This window comes from Condylura cristata, unplaced genomic scaffold (assembly GCF_000260355.1).
Source record: "Condylura cristata isolate star-nosed mole 26May11 unplaced genomic scaffold, ConCri1.0 scaffold00013, whole genome shotgun sequence".
Classification (NCBI taxonomy): Eukaryota; Metazoa; Chordata; class Mammalia; order Eulipotyphla; family Talpidae; genus Condylura; species Condylura cristata.
In genome coordinates, this window is record NW_004567114.1 from 46,208,896 (window position 1) to 46,231,222 (window position 22,327).

Sequence of the window (22,327 nt, forward strand, 5' to 3'; positions counted from 1 at the left end):
TTTTAGAACATGATGTTATATTCTCTTTTTTATAACACGTATAAATGATTCAATTCAAAGACAAAGAAAGTAAATTCGTTTCTCTCATACGTCAATTTTGTCTAGTAAGGATATATAGCGATTAATGAAATGCTAGTTTGTTCATAAATTGAAGAAATGCAGCAAAGGTAAAGAAAATTTTAAGCAATGTAGCTTAAGAAATGTTTACTATGTAGGTAATCTTTAAATGGCAAAATTAAGTGAAAATCTATACTCATTAGAGAAATGAGTAGATTCAGATATGGTTTCACTTATTTAACAACTGTACTAAAATGGTAAAACATCCACATTCCTGTTATCTCAGGTTGGGGATTCCTTTGATTTCCATGTGCCACTGAATTTAATATTTACCACAAAAAAAGATACTAGAATAATATATGACATTTAATAAATTTGTTATGAAATTGTACCAGCCGTACAGTCTAATTAAACTGCAATATTCTTGGAAAGATTAAATTTCAGAGCATTAGATCTTCACAGAAAAAAAGAGCACATATCAAAATTTTTTTTAAAGATTTATTTATTTATGTACACCAGAGGTACTTGCAGGGTGGTGGTGAGAGGATTCACCAGAATAGAGTAGGGAGTGAAACAGGCAGACTGATAGAAATACACTGCTGAGGGGAGCAGCAGCAAGACTGGAAAGGAGAGGTCTGCTGCCCCTTTTGGGTTAGTTCCTTGCCAGTGGTTAAGTTTCACTGTTCAAAATATTTTTACACATAAACAAACAATATAACTTAAAAGGAAAGTATAGTAACTTTCACTCAGACATGCATAATCTATATTAAAGCATGTTTTATCTTTTTTTCCCAAATAAAGTTTTCAAATATACTGCCTTGCAAAATTTTACTCTATTCATCTAAAAGAACTGTAACTAATTTCTTTATTAAATTAAAAAAATACAATGGAGAAGTATAAGACAATAAAATTTTAACTCATGTGTAAAAGTATATGAAGACCACCAGTAGCATTTAACTATATCAGTATGGGTTAAACACACCTGGTAAGGAATATTTATTTTAACTTTTTTTTTTAATGAAATTGACTAAAACTGATGATGACAGCTTCTAAGAATACTCAATTTAAATTTTAAATTAAAAAAACTGATAATTAAACCTGATAGTTAAACCGACGAGTCAACATTTACACTGTTAGGTTACTAGGAAACATTGTTAAAAAAATTTAAAAAATGTAAATACCAAGTTATAAATTTCCTATTTTAGTTGAAAGAATTACGTATGTGCACGAAGAAAGTAACAGTGTAGGTAGGTTACCAAATTTATATATTCCAAATAATCAATGCAACAAAGGTGGATGGAATGTCTCTGTAATGCTCACAAGTTTTCCTCAGGTATTGCAATGTAAAGGATGATTACATCAAGGAGAGGCAGAAGAAGAATTCAAATGCTTTAAATTAACATTTGTTAAAAGGGATATTAAAATAATTATTTTTAAGTTAATTAAAATTTCCTCCTGACATCTAAAATTTCAAAAGAAAAAAGAAATCATCATATTGAGATTATTCTAAGTATCTGGTATATAAATTTAGCATTTCAATATAAGTAATTGATGTGATTGAGCTTCAAATTACATATATAGTGATGTATTGTTTTGCTGGTAAATGAATTTAAATCATGATTTGGTATTTGGTGAGTATGTCAGGTCTTACTTACAGGTTATGAATGAGAGAAGTCAACCATGTAGCATTTGGATCTCAATTTTACTTTATTACCCTTTTCAACTGATGCAAATATAGTAATAACTGGTCACTGAGAGAAAAATAAAACTAATAAAAATGAACAAATGGTTAACATAAGACTTGAAAATTTACATAGGAACAAATTTACTTTTTACACAAACATGAAACTAGCAAAAGACAAAGCTTTTGTATTTCTTGAAAAGTCTCAGGATGCATTTGCCACACAGATATCAGTGATTAACTACAACATAATTTAGCCTCAACTACATTATATAGAGATGAACAAACTTTTTCTGTGAAGAATCCAATAGCAAGAGTTAAAGGCTTTGTCATATATTCTCTGTCATAAACACTAAACTTTACTTCTGTAGTACAAATATATCCATAGACAATAGGAAATGAACAGGTATGCCTATGTTGCAATAAAACTAAACTTACAAAAAAAAAAAAAAAACAGGTGAAAGGTTGCATCAAATATATTTTGCTTACCCCAGATACAGAGTATTTAAAAATGAAATAAAATCTCTGATGTTAGTATACTGTAAGTGCCATTCAACATATATACTTGGCACATTTTTTAGAATTAGATCTTTTGATATCTAGTTAAAGATTATTAATTAAAAAGTGGTTTTCAGAAAATTAAATTCAGTTATATAGTAAGTTCACTTTGTCATTTAAAACATAAAAATTAAAACAATCTACAGTTAGAAAAAGGAGAACATACTGCATAATTTTTATTGAAGTAACATTGGTTACAATTCAATAAATGATTCAGAAATACAGGTTCAAGCCTCTTCAGATATATGTTACCACCCAACATGTACCACCACAGCAGCCTTCAACTTCTACCTAGGTCCTCTTCCCTACCATGCCCTCCAGCTTCTTCCAACCCCTTTGGCACCCTCAGATTTCTAGAATATGGCTTTGTTTTGTTCTGTCTGAGTCTTTGTTGTGTGGCTCTATAGTCAAATAGGAGCAGAAGATTCCAACTGCAACACAAGCAATCAATTTTTTATATAAAATGAATTTTTAGGCTTAAGATTTACTAGCAACATGTACAATAGATGGGACTTTACTAGTTAATGAAGGTGTTATGTGAAATATAACTGACAAACTCTAAATTACATATCAATAATAGTAAGTTTACAATGAAACAGACAAGTCTCCACCGTTTGTAAACTAAATTATGCCTATCATAGTCTAGCTAAACGTCGTCATGATAATTAGTAAGAATTTTGCTGAAGTAAATGTCCATGGGCTCCAGTTTCAATTGATTTCCTATACCATGCAAATTGCTGGCTGACAACTCTGCACTTTGTGAAAAGGCCTATGCAGGAAATGTCACATTTCTTGATTTATCCCTAAACCAGTCAATACCAGCTCTTTCCTTTCTGCACTTCTAGTCATTCATCTTGATCAACAGGAAGAAGCTAAAAACTTTGACCTCAAACAATAAAAAGAACTGTCACCAAAAAGAACTGTGACCAGAGACTTATGAGTAGCTTATTTTTATTCTCTGATGCATTTTTACATAGTGCTATTATTCTAAAGATGTTTTTAAAAGTACATCAACAATAACAAAGAGACTGGAAAGGTATTCTAACATCAAAAGTTGGGAGAGATATATAAGTGCAAATGTGTATATTAGTACATATAAGTAAGCCATTTTAACTTGAATCATTTTTCTTTTTTTTCCCCAAGCTTTAACACTTAAAAAAAAAAAGTATTAAAGATTCAAGATGTCAGAGAAAACAGAAGTGGCAGAATAATAAGACAAAACAGACATTATAACAGAAAGATACAAATTAGATCAGAAGGAGAAAAGAAGATTAAAAAAAAGACCAAAGAAATGTGAATATTATTGGAAGCAATAGTGAATTAAAACAAAAAGGGATGTAAAATCACATAAAAATTTTCCTATACTCAACTCCTCCACATATGTCTTTCAGTCATGCAAAGTTCAGTTATAAATTGGCTCTATCTTAACAAGGATTTACTCTAAAATGCATACTGAAAATTCAGAATATACAGACTTCAGTTGAGTAGAAGGGAACCTCCACAGTGCCACTGAAATTGTGCTGAGTATTCTTTTCTGTAGTTATTCTTGTTTCAATGTATGATTTTTCCACTTGTACCCCAGGCTAACATACAGTACAAAATGACTATAAACTGCCATTTATAGTCATTATAATCGACTTCTTTTCAAAGTCTTTTTTTTTTCCCCCTACTCTGCATTCTATCCAAGGATCCTCTGACTACCTGATTATTCATTTCTAGTATTTGGCAATTTTGAATAAAGTTGCCATAAGCATTTACATACAGGATTTGTGCAGATGTATGTATTAATAATTAATGTAATTATTAATTACATTAATAACTAATGTAATTATTTACTATCTTAATTAAATTGGGACCATAATGCAGTACTGTGAGCAAATAGCACTGTAACTGATGGATAGTATAAATTCAATATAAATTGAATGGATTAATTAAGTAAAAGATTTGAGATTAAGTAATTTTGTTTAGATTCCTTCCTTAAAAACAAGTGTTACAAAGAATAAAAAGAAAAAAGACTGCTACAAGAAACCCTAGTCTTAATATATTGCATTTGTTTTTAACACTTGAAGATTTTATTTGTTTCATTATGATAACTGAGATAAAACATTGTGCAAATTCAAGGTTTAGAGCATGTTCACAAGATAACATATATTACAAAATTATTACAACAGTAATAATTAACATCCCCATCACCTCACATAAAACCATCTCTCTTTTCCCTTTTTTAAAAACTGTATTACTTTTATGATAAGGCAATGCTGGTTTAAACACATTATATGATTTTGAGTACAGCTTTTACTCTGTGAACTGTGAGCTAACTGAGTTAAGCTACCGTACTATGCCCAATTTACAACCATGAATTAGAAAGACAGAATGACCAAAAATAAGAGGTCCATTTAATAAGGATCCCAAAGAAAAAGTTTTGATTTGGATATACGCACAGATGTTTATGCTACTGACCAGAGTAAGAGTTGAAGGAGGATTAGATTTTAGGAATGAGTTAATACATTCCATTCTGGAGGTGCTAAATTTGAGTTGCTGTGTAAAGTTGAAGTAGGCAAGTTGTACAGTGCAGAATTGACTGAGTTTGACTCTTTGGGGAAGCAGTGAAGATTTTTCCTCACTAATGCACAAATATCACCTACTTCATTAAGTTGGGACATCACATAAAAACCTATATTGGTATATTGTGTGGTCAATTTGATTTTTGAAAAAATAGGAAAATCTATTTAGAAGCAAATTTCATGAATAAACTTGGTTATCAAATTACATAGTATTGGATGATAGCTGATACTACTGTATTATATTGAATATAGTAGTACTTACAAATCCCCCCCAAAAGTTCTGAAGTTATAATAGTTACATTACTGAAATTAAGACAAAAATAAGTTACTATTTTGAAAATTATGTTTAAAAACATTTGGCTCACGCAAGTATTTTTATAGTTACAAACTGACTCTAAAAAGTATATGTACAAGAAAAGGTATAATAATAGCCAAAACAATTCTACAACAAAGAACAAAGCTAGAGGGGCTAATATTATTTAGTATCAAGACTTACTATAAAGATTCAGTAATCAAAAATCTGTACAGACACTTTACAAAGAAGATATATAGATGGTAAAAACACATATAAGACATACAATAGAGAATGACTGACATCCAAGGGAATAAAACGAAAAATGACAGTCCTAAATACTGGTAAGGATGCAACAGGAATTCAGATTCATTGTTGGTGTGAATGTAAAATGTTGCAGCCATCTTCAAAGAGCCTTTGGCAGTTTCTTTGAAAGTAACAACATCGATTTAACATATGTCCCAGCAATTATGCTACTAGGTTTAGCCAACTGATTGAATACATGGAATACATACATCTACACAAAACCTGTATATAAATACTTATGGCAACTTTATTCAAAATTGCCAAATACTAGAAACGAAAAATCAGGTAGTCAGAGGATCCTTGGATAGAATGCAGAGTGGGGAAAAAAAAAAAAAAGACTTTGAAAAGAACCTGCAGAAAGCATAACTCTGTTTAAGGAGGCAGGAACAACAGTCAATTTAAGCAACTCTGGAAAACAGTATTTTTATTGGAAACTTTAAGAAAAAAGGTCAAATTAGTAAACTAGTGATGCTGAAAGAGTAATAATGTATACTAGGGTAGAATAAAGTAAATGTACAGTAGAGATGGGAGCCAAGTTCCTTACTGTTAGAGATGGAAGTAAGTGAACTAGTAGTAGTTAAAAATCAGAGAAACACTCTGAGTGTTTTCAGTCTAATAAAGATGCAGATAGGCAGACACTTGCAGATATGTATGTACATGTCAGTTAGTATGCAAATGTATTTCCTAGCTCTCTCTGCTGACTGGAACTAAAAATAGTTACACTAAGCAATACCCAGCACACCTGGCATCCAGAGCTTGGTTTCTAGTGTGACTTTCCAATAAAAGGAAGCAGGATTGTTTTGAGGAATCACTGACCCTATGGGTGAGGTGCAACTGTTTTAAAACATTACCTGGCACATCTTCTAGTACTAGAAAGTAAGAAAGTGTTAAAAATCAAAAGGGAGTTAGAGAAAAATCAGTGAAGTCTGAATAAAGCTTAGAGGTCACAGAAACACAGCAATGTTGCTCTCTCCCCTGCAGCATGTGTGCCACAGTAATATAAAATATCAGTAAGAAAAACCAGTGAGGGCTAAATAAGAGTATTTGTGCTATAATGGCAAATTTTCTGTAAATCTAAAATTAATCTAAAATCAAAATTTTATTTGAAAATGAGGGAGCTCAAGTAAAAATGGTGGAGTGAAATCTGAACACAGAAATCTGTATGCCTACTATAAAATCAAATTAATATAAGATAAAAATTAATCAAAAAACAAAGGAAATGGGTGTTTTTTCCAAAGCAGGATACAGGGTAAAAAGATGATTTTTGGCCAATTTCACCTATTTCCTTTTAAACATTAAGATAGGTATTGAAAATATAAAAAAAAGTTCACCAAATCAGAATTTTTCACTAATTCACAGTTTGAGGATAACTTAGGAGAATAATAAATGGAGTATAGAGGCTAGAACAAAGTAAAGGAAATCTTTACTCAAAAGAAGCTTGCACTGCTGAAGAGTCTTTATAGAGAAGTAAGAATTTTCAGGACTGGGAGTAGACTTCTGCTAGACAAGTAGAGGAAATAAGAAATAAATAATACTTCAGAAGCAAGATATATATAAGACTAGATAGAGTGAGCCCTTGGTGCTAAAACCCAAGTAAGAAGAGGACAGACTGTATCAGAAAGGACAGACAGTCCTGGGAAGTCTTCAGACCTCTAGTCATCTCTTATTGTCCTAGGAAGGAGGCCAAAAAGCAATATGTAGTTAGGAAACAGGAGTTCAAAGAATGCAAATATATTTTTCAAATATTAAGAAGTATTTATCCAGGAAAATCCACTTCCACTAAATAAGAACAAAGAAGACAATTTAAGCATGACAAAGATGAAGAGAAATGACATATCCTTAGGAATACCAAACAAATAATAAAATATTTTATAAAAGACAAAAAATTATAATATGAAGTATGACAAAAACCAAGGAGAATAAAATTTTCCTATCAGGATACTAGGTGAAGCAAATAACTTAAGAACATAATTTCAACATATTAAAGTTAAAAAAAGATGTGTAAACAAAAGCATAAATGAAAAGAGAAACAGAAAAGTTAAGGAAAAAAGATGTGAACTCTAAACATAAATCAAATTTCCTAAATAAACTAGAAAGAACAGATAAGGAAACAGGGACAAATGTTATTACTGAAATAAAGAAAAGGCTTGAAAATGTTAACAGCAAACACAGAGGAAAAGACGGATTAAACTACTGAACAGGCAGTAGATAAGGACGAGTGTCAGAACACATGAATAACTAGTTTCTGGGGGGGAAAAAAAACTAATATTAACGAAAAAAATTCACTAATCTAAAATTACCTGAAATAAAAGAATGAAATAGCTGTTAGAAAGGCAAGGTGAGTTTCTGAAAGTGCTATCATAGAAAACTCAAAATATCCTGATTAAGTTTTACATCAAGAATATAAAGAAAGAGTCCTTCAGGTATCCAGTCAGAAAATCCACTTGTAAGTTAGGGGTAAAAAAATCCACTTGTAAGTTAGGGGTAAAAAAACCTTCTTACCATGTTTAGAGTGAAAAAATGCTTAATCCAATAATTTTATTCATAACCAATTTGAATATAAAGATAACACACAGCCAGTGTGGAGCATGTTAATCAGAGAATAAAGTATTTATGAGCCCTTCCTCAAAAAGTGTTTGAAAATGAAATTCAGTTACCCAGGGATTCCCACACAAACTCAGGTATAAATGGTAAAATTTCCAGTAATTATCATTCAGTCCTTTAAAAACTATCTTTTCTTTAATTGCAGTACCGTTGAGTTACAACATTACCTCAGGGTCATGTTACCGGAAAGCTACATGTACAGGCACAAGTACTACATTATACTATTATAGCCATCACTAGGACTCCCAGGCACAGTGGCAGAGGGAAGGGGAAGTCACTGAGTCTAGATGATCTAACACAAATTTTATGAATATTCTTAAAGTAGCATTTATAAAGCAAATGAAAAATGGCTTAAAACCGCTTTTGTATTTCACAGCTCAATGCCAAGTAATAACACTTAACAGGCACACTGCATTAAAATATATAATGATTCCAACACTTTAATGTTTTACACAGTGTTTTTTCTTAAATTTAAAAGGATCGTTAGAGATTTAATATTATCTTATTCAGAGAAAACCTGTAAGAAATTCAAAATTTTCTTCAGTTTCACTTCACTTGATTATTACTTAATTTCAAGTACCACATAAAAAGCACTTGCTCTAAGTTAAATAGTTTCTGATATTCTATCCAATCATAGAGCAACACATATAAAGCAGGCACTGTTTAACCATTTAGTAAACAAACAACTGAGGACCAGACTTACTGAACAAAATTTTTCATTTTAATAAGAATCCCCGAGCAATTGAAATATATGTTAAAACTGGAAAAGGGCTTATTTCAGAGAAGTTTTTCAACATGTCTTATTCACCAATTTCAGAATTATCTTGGCTGCATATTAAAAATGTAGATTCTTAGGCTCCACCCTGTTTCACACTAAAGTTTAGGTGTCACTAAAGAACTTCAACTTAAAAAAAAAAAAAAAGCAAAAAGTAGTGTCTAGGAATGAACACATTAAACAGAGAGCAATAAAAGAACCCAAACAGCATAAAAGATCAAGAGGAAAGAAGAATAGACTCACCTTCAAAGGAAGGTGAAGTAAGCAGACATTGAATTATGAAGCAGTAAGAAAAAGAACTGGACCGAGGAGGTTAAGCATTTTTTCCCTTCCTTTTCCTATTTTAGTACATGTTAGCCCTGACATGCAAACTATCAACATGTTTCAAAAGTTTTAGAAAAGACTGTAGGACTATGTAATTTACCAATGTCAGATACAAAAATTAACATTTTTTTAAATTATGTAATCATCACATAAATGCATGCACTTTATAAATATTCCCAATGCCAGGTATAGTTTTAAATGTGTACATACGCTTTTAGAGACATTTCCATATGCTTGGCTTGTGCAATTGCTTCATCTCTCTCTTTATTGGCTAACTGCAATCGAGACATAACAGCTTCATCACGTTCCCTCTGGGCAAAATACACTTCTTCAACCAGAGCTACAAAAACACATAATCTGCTATTAATTAAAGAAAATAAAGAAATGCATACTTTTAGCAAAAATAATTTTACTACTTTATTCACTGAATTAGTATCAATTGCTAGAGAGAACATATTTGAAAGCTGTTGCAAAACTGAGATACTATTATTTCACAGCCATAAAAAAGCAAAAAATCAAAAGATCAAATAATAGCAGATCATGAGTTTGTGAAATAAAGGAAACTCACTATAGGTGTACATATTTCTATAACCATCTGCCAAGTGACTAGCAAATGTTTACTACAATTAAAGATATACCTGGCTGATAACTTAGAAAATGTCCTATTTAATATGCAGTCAAAAGATATTCTGACATATATACACCCAGAAACATGTAAACAAATACTTACTGCAGCATTATATAATAGAAATATGTAGCAATAACCCAAATGTCCAGCAACAGGAACAGAATAAATGCATGACTATATATTTAAGATGAAATACAGTTCAGCATCTACAATGAACTAGAAACAAATGGATAAATCTCAAACATGAAGATTTGGAAAAGAACAGTAAATTGCAAAGTAAGAAAAAAATTTACCTATTAATCATGGATAGAAAAATTAGCAAAGATACTAAGATGAGTATGGGGATGATAAAAATCAAATTCAGTATATTAGTTACCTCGTGGGCTAGGAGAGAGAAACAGGCAGGGCTAAGCTGGTTTAGCACTGTCATCTTCAAGGACATGACTTATGTAGGTTATAATACAAATGGCATGATCTACATTTGTGTAGTGCCAAAAAGGGAACTTGGATGTTAAAGTGAAATTGTCATTGTTTGAACATCATTTTTATATGAAATCTTACACAACTGTGAAAATACCACAGTGCTGTTAGACAAAAAGAGGCACAAATATCTGAATAACTGAACCAAGCTTTAAATATACCATCAAGTCACAAAATAAATTTAGGAAGATGCTTGAAATGCTATTTTAGCTTACAAAACATTGGTACCACTTAAGATTTGTCATATATTCATAAAGTTAATCGAGACAACTATTTTTGTATTACTTAAATTATAAGTGGTGGCAAAGAAACAAACCCTGAAAATAAATCAATTATGGAGAATAAAATAGCAATAGTAAAGCAAAAGCCAAAACCACTTCCAAGAAGCTGAAACTAAGTGGAGAAAGATTCAATATATTCATTTATCAAATATTCACTAGGTTTCTATGACAGACTCATCCATCCAGTTGTTGGGACTTCAAACAGCATTCTGGAGTATCCATTCTGTAACAGGGAGCTAAGTAGAGAAACGCAGGCCAAAAATTATGTAGGCAAACACACAGACAGATATAAATAATAGGTAATAGCAAACAAAGACTTTGAAGAAAAATAAGACTGTGAGAGAGAAAAGAGTGACTTGGCATCTGGGAAACAGCACAGACTACTTTAGGAAAAGTGGTCAGAAAAGATCTTTTTAAATCAATTATATTTAGAACACTCAAAGGAGGAGACATTTCTACCTTAAATTATGTATTTGGAAATAGAAAAATAGTGCACAAGCCTTTCAAGTATCACAGGAACAACAGGAAGACAAAGGTGGCCAGAGCCCAGTGAGAGAGGTGACAATCTGTAAAGATCACACTGGACCTTTGTAAGTCACAGTCAGGACTTTAGGTATCAGCTGAACATGGTGGTAGCATGTCAGGGTTTTGAGCAAGGAAATATTATCACATTTATGTTTAAAAATGAATTCTGGACTCTGGGTGAAAAATAGTCCATGGCAGGGAGCAAGCGTGGAAGCAGAGACCAGTTAGGAGATTATGGTAGTAGGCTAAGCAAGATTTCACAATAATCCACTTAAATGACCCATGCCCTGAAGCTGAGAAATAAACATATGTGCTATCCTAGACTTTTTATGTTATATTTGCACAACATGGATAGAACTAGAGGGGATTATGTTAAGTGAAATAAGTTGAAGGACAAAGACAAATACAAATACTGGATGATTTCATTCATGTGGAATATAAAGAAAGAAAACAAAGGAACAGAAAAAAAGGAAATTGAAAAGAACCCTAAAATTCTAACTGCAGAACTGAGGCCACCAGAGGGGAAGGGAACAGAAAGAAGAAAGGGAGCCCAGTGGAATATGGTAGAGAATTATGGTTGTGGTGGAGAGTGTGGGGTGATATCACACCTTGCTTTAAATGTGCTTCTGTTTAAAGTCACCTTATTAAATATACATTATTACTTATTAACATTATTGAGTTCATGGTCAACAGCAATACAATTCCTGGAACTCTCATACATTGCTGAATTTAGGATCATACAAATGCAGTCTGTCAGCTGCTTAAAAATTTAAACATAACCTGATCCTAAGATTATTCCACTAACAGATATTTATCCAAGAGAAATTAAAGCATACAAATTTACACAAGTTTTCATAGCATCTTCATTTATAATAGTCAAAAACTAGAGACAACCCAAAAGTTTGAAAAGGATACATTATATAACAAATAGTGCTGTAATGACCAGATAGCCACAAACATAAAATCTAATGCTTTTAATCAACAGTTCAGGTAAGGTTAAGAATTTTTTCTTTTTTTAAAAGATTTATTTATTTATGCATACGAGGACTGTGGTACAGGTCAGAGGTGCAGGAGTGGGAGGATTCACCAGAGACAGAGAGGGGAACAGAACAGACAGGCTGACTGAAATATACTGCTGAGGGGAGCAGCAGGCAGGACAGGAGAGGTCTGCTGCTGTAGGTTAGCTACCTAAACATAGGTTTTAGAAGAAACAGTACATTTTTGCACACTTTTCATAGCTTTTTTTTTTTAAAGGTAATATCTTCACTGCCATGTGGCAATATTATGCTTCTACCATGTGTCAATTCATCACACTGTTTTGAAACAAACTTGTACCTATATGTGATAATGATATAAAATTTTCCCCTTCTGAATGCATACAAATTTCCTTCAATAAGGATACTCATAAAAGCTCAGCAAAAGCAACATGGTTTATTAGGAGGAAGATGGACTTTGATTCAAATCCAGAGTTGTTATACCAAAGTTAGGCAATTTCATTTATCCATTTCTTGAATTTTTTCAGCCACAGTTCAGTTATATAAAATAGATCTAATACTATCATCTGTGACTCTTAGGGAAAATTAGATAATAAACGAGAACAGTTTATGCTATCATAATCACCATCACACTCAATTCACAGATTAACAATTTGTTTTCTTTCCTACATATGTTAGAAATGTGATTTGGATTAATGTATCATACATTATTTGAAAATAATACTCAAAAGTCCTCATTTTCATTTACAATTTCTGAATTGAGGTAACACTGGTTTACAACAATGTATATAGTTTAGAGATACAGGTTCACGCTTCTTTAGATGTCTGTATATCACACCTACCACCAAGTCACCACAATCCTCCACCATGGTCATCCACTGTCCCCTCTTTTCAACCCTTTTTGTTGAAGGAAATTTTATTAAGAATCCATTCTATATTACACTGAATATCCTATATTATATTAAATAGCATAGGAATATAATGTTCAATTTTTAATTTTAATTTTACAATATAAAATATTGTTATTTTATTTGATATTTTATATATCAAATTTGTGGGTAAGAGTGAATGGACAAAATAATGCTAAATAATGACAACTACAGGATAACATCTTCTGGCATTAATTATTAAATTCCGAATACCAGTGTATTTTCTACTATTTCTGTCACATAAAATGTGACAAGATTTTTAAAAGGTGATATTAATGTAAACTGCATTCTACTTTATATACAGTAACAGGTATTATAAGAAGTAAGGTTAGCAATATCAAAAGTTTTAACAATAAGCCCATTTAGATCTATACTTAAGTGTAAATGTTTTGCATGAGGGCTTCTTCTGTGTGATCAAAAGAAAAAAATTTTCCTCCTATAATGCTTCAATTCTAAACATGTAACTAATGTGTATATTGATAGGGGATTGGCTTTTGAGTATTCTAAGGTTAAATTTCAAAATGCTGTTAAGATACAAACACATAAAATCTGATTATGAACTCGAAGGAAAGTTTTCTAAAATTAAAGTCCTAATGAATGAAAAACTGGAACACATTAATATGTTACATGTGAAACTTGGTGTATGAAAAAACCTAGTTCCTACTAGAACTCAGTCCTTTTAAAGGATCAATATGCAACTCTCAAACATTTTTAGTAAAGAAAACTTAATTGTAAACACTGAGCTTTTCCAAGGTAGATAACTATTACAAAGTTCACTAGAAAATCAATATAGCATTTTAGTTGGAATTTGCTCATTAAACACCCACAGCTCTAATGCAAATTATGATGGAATGAATAAAGCAAATACGCATGCTTCTTTCTTTTTATTAAATGTAAAATCTACTGTTAATTGCATCTCGTATGTCATACAAACTTTTCTCCTTAACTATTAAATAGAAGCTTTAACAAAAGTCATTAGAGATTCTCTTTCTTTGACTTGAATAAATTTCAATATTTGTTCAGTAAAGGTTCACAGCAGTTAAATTACATTAACAAATATTATTAGCTACTATGTAAGCCAACCAAGTAAAATACTTATATTGTAGGTAAAACAAATCATTGGGTGTTTACAATAATATTTGGATATCTCCATTTTTAAACATGGTTATCAAACATCCTATAATTCTTAGTCAAATGAGAAAGATTCAGAGAGGATCATCCCCACCCCCAACCCCACCCCCACCAAATACTCAAATTTGTTTAGTAAGCTAATTGTTTTCTAATATGGAGAAGAGTAAATATGAAGAAGCTGAACCATCTAAGAACGAGTTTATTGAGTCAAGACAGAGTACATATTTTCTTAATAGAACCCAGTCTATTGACAAACCCATATTCTACACTTTTCAAACTACTTTTAAAATACAGGAGATGTGAGACAGTATATTGCAAAACATTCTAGTTTAAACACTGGATCATGAGACTCTAAATAACATAATTTGGAGGATAGACATTTGAAAAAGAATCCATTTGTTAACATCCTCAATGTACTTAAGTAAATAGAAAAGGATGAACCAAAGAAAGGGAAGAAGAAATCATCATGATTTGAATTTGAAACATACAAAATAATCAATGATAACAATTCATGTTCCAAAGTTCTGAGCACCGAATATATCAATAGATAATAGTTTTGTAAAAGACAAAGCCTATGAAAGAATTTTAGACTGTCTGATTTATCTACTCGGACTGCTTTATAGGATGTTAAGTGGATCATTTGCAAATAAAGTTATTTTATTGAGCCACCACAAATATACTCCAGAACCACAAAAATATTACACTGCATTTGATTTCCTTACAAACTGTGATCTCATCTCTGATTATTGGAAATTTAAATGTAAATGGTAAACTTACCATATGGCAGAACATGAACCAACCTACTGCAAGTAGGTGGATGTTTTATATTTTGCCATTACAATATTATACTCAACTTACTACCCAAGTGCTTCTTTTACAGATTAAACTATTATGTTTTTCCAAATCTGGGTTTGAATTTCCAATACTGTATATGATTATTGTGTAAATAAACTTTCCTGATTGAAAATAGAGGCTCATATAAAAGTATATAAAAATTTTCTTTAGCTTCATAACTTTCTGACTATATTTAAAATATAGTGTAATGACTATATTTAAAACTATAAAATAGGCCAACTTTTATCAGTTGGACATATCATTATTTGATTGAACTAAAATAATCCTAACAACAGAGTTTACTCTGTATCCAATTCACTACAATGCCATGAACAACTTTGTGAACAAAACTTTATTCTATATATATAGTTACTTACAAAATTCCTAGAAGTATGAGTACTATAGTAAAAGTTAGCTTTTTGATATCTTAATAATTTTTTCTCTGTAAAGCTGCTATAAATTTATACTTATCAAGTATAAAATCTGCTAAGAATCAATAGGGAAAATTAAGTAATAAAGCTATTAAAAATAAGAAATTTTTGTAAAAACTCACAATTACCATATATATGTATTTAGTAAAGATAACGAAGATTATTTAAGGACAGTACTGAAAAAAATATGCTCTATATTATATAATTCAAAAATTTAATATATCTGATGTTAGAACTAATTTTTATTCTCAAAGGGGTAAGCTTATCCTTGAGTGTTAAAATCAGTATCAATTATTTATGTGCTTTTTTCCCATTTAATTTAAGAGCTATTTAACTTACTGGTTGTACAGAATATCGACCATAAATGATAATAAATACCAATATGGAAATTTTGTAAAATGTAACTAACTGCTACTTCAAAATTTTCTAGGAACATTTCCTGTTTAGAATAAAACATAAAAAAAGTCTTAAGAATCACTTCTAAAGATTTGTATTGTTATGTTGTAGATGCCCTCGTTATATATGTTCTGAAATGTTCAATATCATGATGAATTCCACAGTATACCATACCTAATAAAACATTTCAGTTTTGGTTACTGTTCCACATGAGTATTTCTTTGTTTAGTCAATGTTTACATTGTTTTTTCCAAAATTATACGAACTTTCTCAGGACAAGAGTTTACAAAATTTGCCATACTCTACCTTCAAACTTTATATTAATACTAATTCAGACCCATCAGATTCTACAGTCAGAGATGATAATATGCTCTACATTCTGCCTAACAGTGTTGCCAACTATTATATTTCACAGAAATGTGCCTTTAGTCTTTATCTGAAATAGGTGGATATATTCTTGCAATCCTATTGTTTTCCAAACAAACGGATATATAGATATATGTAACACTGCATTCTAACAATACTTTTAAGGTATTTAAACATTAAATTAAGGGCTACCGCACTGAATGAATGCCCATTATCTACACAGGTAAATGCAATTACAATTTGTATTTTTTGAAAGCAAACATTATTTTCTATTAATCTGATACATATAACTAACTTATTTTTGTTCATAATAATTAAGTGGTCAATATATCTAAAATATATTTTATTAGAAAAGAAAAATGTCAACATTCTTTATTATATAACAATTTTTAACTTATGTTAATCAGTAGCAGTATCTTAGATCTTTTCTATATGATAGATTTTATATATGTATAATTGTTTACTATAAATTTACATTTACATACTTGTATGCTTATACATTTTAGGGAGTCCATGTTCTGATGGTTTGAAAAATCACAAACTCCTCCCTAGAAAATATAAGGAGAGTCTGATAATATTTATTTACAAAATACCAGTCAATATTTCAGTACACAGGAAAGTGTGTTTAAAGAGAAAAAGCAAATGAAAAGCTTGCAGAATCAGTACAGCAAGCTAAACAAAGTATGTAACCACTGAATTATATGCAAAATATAACTAAGATAGGTAGATAGATAGGTATATAGACAGACAGACAGACAGATAGATAAACACAAGACTTGGGAACTAAGGAGTTCTTTGGCTAAAACCCAATATTGGCCTTATTTCAGTTTAATTGGAAGAGGATCTCAAATTCATCTTCTCCATGAGATATCAGGAACCTGGATTTCTCTTTGTACCAAAGGTTAATAAGAAATGTGTCTGCAAAAGTCAAACAGCATTAAATACCAAAAACTGATTATTATTCTACGGGAGTTGTTCTGTCATTCATAATCTCTCCATGCTCCAACCTTCCACAGCTAATCTTTAATGGATGACATGCAAGAAAGAAAAATAACTAACATATAAAGCAGAGACTCTACAGTGAGCATTTAAGAAAGAGAAAAATAATGCTTTCAAAGAAATACAAATGGTTTAAATTATCATAAAAATAACATTACATACTGTTTAAAGACTCTTCTATGTAAAATGTAGTAATCTGCATACTGTAAATGCAACAAGGTGGCAAAAATCAAGACATTAAACACTAGACAATGCCCACTGAGAGTCTTAAAGGAAAAGGTTTAAATGAACAAGTTAAGTTGTTCCTTTTCAGTTACAAACATCACTGACACTGACCTAAAAATAAATAAACTGATGCAGATCAGTCATACAAAATTATTTCTCACTGTCAAAATCAATTAAGTAAAACAAATTTAAGTGTTTTGTTTTTATTTTATTAAGATATATTATCTAAAGTACAAAGAATCAATGCTTTTGATGTAATTCTCTAAAATATTCCTGTTGTTTGAAGGTAATCTATACCAAAATTGTTCATATAATATTATTCAAATTTATGAGTTAAAACACATAAATGAAACAGCTGGATAAAAAAAATTCCTAAAAGGATCATGAGATATTTTTTCTAATATTAACATGTATTTTTTCCTTATTTTCTCTTTAGTAGAGCTTAAATATACATGTATTTTTTTATTTTCAACATTTGCCAATTATGCTAAATCTAAATATCAAGAAAAACTAAAAAGTATAGGATGAAATAAAATAATAAATATAATATATATATATATACACTAAATATATATAAATAAAAAATAAAATAAAATACAAAATACTTTAGAAAAAGATGTAATACTTTTTGGTTAAAAAAAAGCATACATAAATAGATACAGATAGTTATTTATATTAGGTACATTTTAAATAGACTCCCTATAATATCAGGAAGTCTGAAGAAAAAAATATGTGATATCATAATCTTATAATGAGCATTTATTGTATGCTTTTTATAAGTTAAGAAGTTAGTTAACATAGTTCCTATAAAGTGTCTAATAAAAAATTATCAATGGTAGTGGTGATGATGATAAAGAGGTTCAACCATTTGGGATGTCATCATAAGAGGGGACAAAACTGAATTTCAACACTGCAATTACATTAAAATGACAGTATATATGTCATGTGAAGGTAAAAAGGAAGCAAAGCAAATGGTTTGAAGTTTGATAACAATCTACAAGAAGGTTTATCATTGGTATACATTAAAATAAAGTCCAAATTATCCTATTTATTTTATTTTAGACTCACATTTTAAGTAAAATATATTAATGTCATTTATATTTATAAAATATATATATTTATTTATATGTGTATCTGTATAAAGATAATATTAACAGTAATTTTCTTCATTATATAATGCAGTTTCCAACTTTTAAAATTTCTGTTTATACCCCTTGTAAAATCTATTAACAGTGAATCACTAATTTTAACTAAGTGCTAAATAGGACAAATCTTTTCATGACTCTGATACTCTCAAAAGTTTAAGAATTTTCATAAAGATAAAAATAATCAAATATTAATATTAGCTACAACTTGTTGAGAGCCAGTTATTAGTTGAGGTACTTTCATGCATTATCTTTAATCTTTAAAATAACCTGCTACATACTTAATATTAACTTACATGAGAGACACCCTGGAGAAGTTTATAACCTATCCAAAGGCACACAGTTAGTAAGGAGTGCCAAAGCCACTGAACCTGAGACAATCTGATTGCCGTGCTTTTGATCTTCCTAATGCTTCATTCTGCCTCATAGAGAATTGGGTCCCTTTAGTTAATGTAGTTTTGACTACATATCACATAAGATCTATTTTTATTACATTTTTATTTTTTAAACATTTATATTCTGCTTACATAAATTATAATATTAACCATGTGCATATTTATAATATATTTGACCAATACACTTTTTATTTTATATGTAAAAATAGTGTGATAGAAACAAATATCCATGAGCATGTGGATTATTTCATGACATTAAATAAAATAGCTATCCCATATAATGATAGACCAGTAATGTTTTTGTTTCTATAAAGGAACTAACATTGTTTTCGTTATGTTTTGCTTTTTGATTGCATTTATTTCTGACCAAGTAGACGATAACCTTATTTAAACCTGCAATGATGAGAAAATAGGAAAAAGTTCAGCTTACCAAGGATCAGCTAACAAATTTCTTACAGTTCAAAATCAATAGATTTCTTAAGAAGTTAAGGTTGTTAAAAAACTGACATATCATGATAATTGCCTCTAAAATTATTTAAATAAATCTAAAATTAAATTAGCTTACTACTTTCTATAAGAAGATAGAACTTTCTGAACTAGATCATTTAAAGCAAAAATACACTTGGAAAATTTACACCTTAAAAATTTTAGGGTGCATTCATTTTGTGTCATTTTTATAACTAAGTGATTGTACATTACCTCTTTTAACTATATTGTTTGTTTCAGAGTAACAAGATAATACTGTTATTTTGATCAATTTAGGACTACAAAAACACACTAAATATTCATCTTTCAATTGTTTAATATTTAGTAAAATAGTGTCTCATTATTAGTGAGAAATTTCATTAAAATTCATGAAAGAATGAAATCATTTCATTTTATGCATGCATGATTTATACTGATTAGTCAAGAGACAACCCTTAAATATACCAATAAATAAATGTTTGAAGTATATTAGTTGTATTATGCAAAATGTAAGGAGTAAACATTTTTGCTTAATGGTTCTCCCTTATTAAGAGATAAATGAGTTATGCACACATTTTGGTTCATGATTTTCAGTAAGTCAAAATGGCCAAAATCTTATTAATTTACTTCTGTAACACCCACACCAAGTTAAAATATGATACAAATACCTTAAGACAATTTAGTATCATACTAATTTTGTAATTATTATATATTTTTGACTATAAAGACAAGAAATTTTAAAATTGTTCTATATTTATATGTGAATTATTCATTCTTAACAGACTCTTAGCTAAAAATATTACTTTTATGTGTTCCCACTGAAAGAAATATTTTGGTTATATTTTCAGTGATGTTTAGTTCTACTTTGTATATATGTTAACAATGTATCTGATCTGAAATATAAGAATTATTTTATAAACACAATAAGTTTAATTGGCTTGTAAGTAGATTAAAAATTCAAACTAATCACAAAATGCAATTATTTCTTACAAACATTCCTACTGACAGAAAAAAAATTTAAATTAGTGATCTCTAAGATGACTAAATGTTAATTTCTTTATTAAATTTCTGTTTTCTTCAATATAACAAAAAGGAAGAAGAAGTCACTCTGGAGTGCTCAAGACCTATGGTGACTCAATTTGAACATATCTGTAACAAATCATTAACATATTAAAAAATATCTCATTGCAGAGACTGAGTAAAGGACTCCAAAATATATTTAAGGCAGTCAATTTCAATTATAGTCTTAAAATTTGACAACCTTTTCCTTTAATCTTCTGAGTGAATACATTATCTCCATCATCATTCACATCATCAGATGAAAATTTATTAATTATAAGATATTTAAATCAAATAGGTTTCCACTGGGAATAAATACATGGCTATTTTCATACAAAGGAGAGATATTTCCTCTCAATGAGCTAAAACAATAAGTGGTATTTGAACTGCTGGTTGAAAGGTAGAGGCACTGGTAATCATTATTTCCCCTTGTTTGTTCAGGCCCTTCCAACAAAACAAACAACCTTTTTGTGATTGGATTGACATGGTGTTAACAATGCATTTAATGCCCAAATCAGTATGAATACAGGTAAAGCTCTCACTAATACCAGTACCAGGATGTTAAAGCCACCTATTTTCTAAGCAGCCAAAAAAAAAAAAAAAAAAGCAGAGCTTTCCCTCCTTTAGCAAATAAGCTAGTATGCTAGCATTCACCAAGCCACATCATAAAATAACCTTGTATGAGAGTCTTAATGCCATATGTTAATGCTCATCTACTGTACCTGCTGTTTTTTCAGCAATTTGAGCTTCAGTTGCTTTCTCTTGGAGTTCCAGCTTAAGCTTTAGTTTTCTTTTTTCTTTATCTTCTTTAGTCAGTTTTTCTTGAAGCTAAAATAAATGGGACAAAACATAGATTTTTATCAGACAAATTTCTTATACAAATATAATTAAACCCAAAGTAAATTTTCTTCTAAATCCTTAAATAATATTATATTTAGCTGCCTAAATACATAATTCCAGGAGAAAAATTAAGGTTTAATGATATTGTACAAAGCAACAGTTATCTGTAATAATATTAAAATAATGAAAGCAATTTAATATACACATTTTAGGTTGTGTATAGACAGATGAAATTAGAGAGGGATTAACATTATTATTAAAAATAACTGCTGTAAAATCAGTCTGAGCCACTTTTTCATCTAAAAGTAAAAGACATGGAAGGGATTATCCTAATAAAATAATGTACAACATAGCTGTACAGCTTTTCTTAGTAATTCTAATATTTTGAAACAAAATTAAGATAATCAATATCTGATATATATGCTATCACTATTTTTTTCCTGATTCTTCTTCCTAGTTACATGGAATAGCTATGAGAATGCTATTCCATCATATTCTACTTAAATTGGCACTGGCACCTGACTCTTATTTGGCATATAATAAATAACTAAAATGAAAGTACAGAAAATATCCCATGTTCTCATACAATATCCCTCCAAATGTTTTATTTTTAACTTCACCATCAGTTTTTGTAATTTATGATGTTTTACAGCTGGCATGATCAATATTCCTAACATCATGTTTCATGTTGATTAACTGAAATATTAAAATCAGAAAAGTATTTAATCACATTACTTAATGCTCAAAGAAATATAACTAGGAAGAAGAGCAGAAAAAAAAAAAGCATGATATAACAAACTGAATAGGACAAAATGCAGCAATATACAACAATACAGGGCCCTCTCTGGTGGCACAGCGGGTTAGAGCACAGCACTCAGAAGCTAATGCCACTTCGGCATGAGTTGGATCCCCGCCCTGGAGGTGACCCACATGGTGAGGCAGACCTCTACTGACCAGGCCGCTGCACCCTTCGGCAGTGTGTTCATCAGTCAGCCTGTTTTGCTCTCCACTCTGTATCTGGTGAATCCTGTCACGGTCCCTG

The 22,327-nt window shown here is 30.2% G+C and overlaps 1 protein-coding gene across 4 annotated transcripts in view; it reads right to left on the reverse strand.

The window, feature by feature from the left end:
• MIPOL1 (mirror-image polydactyly 1) overlaps positions 1 to 22,327 on the reverse strand; it is a 245,081-nt gene that overhangs the window by 158,555 nt on the left and 64,199 nt on the right. For all 4 annotated transcript variants that reach the window (XM_012724721.1, XM_012724723.1, XM_012724722.1 and 1 more), the window contains 2 exons: positions 21,168 to 21,273; positions 9,372 to 9,501 (listed from right to left, as the gene is read on the reverse strand). In XM_012724721.1, coding sequence (XP_012580175.1) covers positions 9,372 to 9,501; positions 21,168 to 21,273 — 236 coding nt within the window. The remainder of the gene's footprint in view (positions 1 to 9,371; positions 9,502 to 21,167; positions 21,274 to 22,327) is intronic.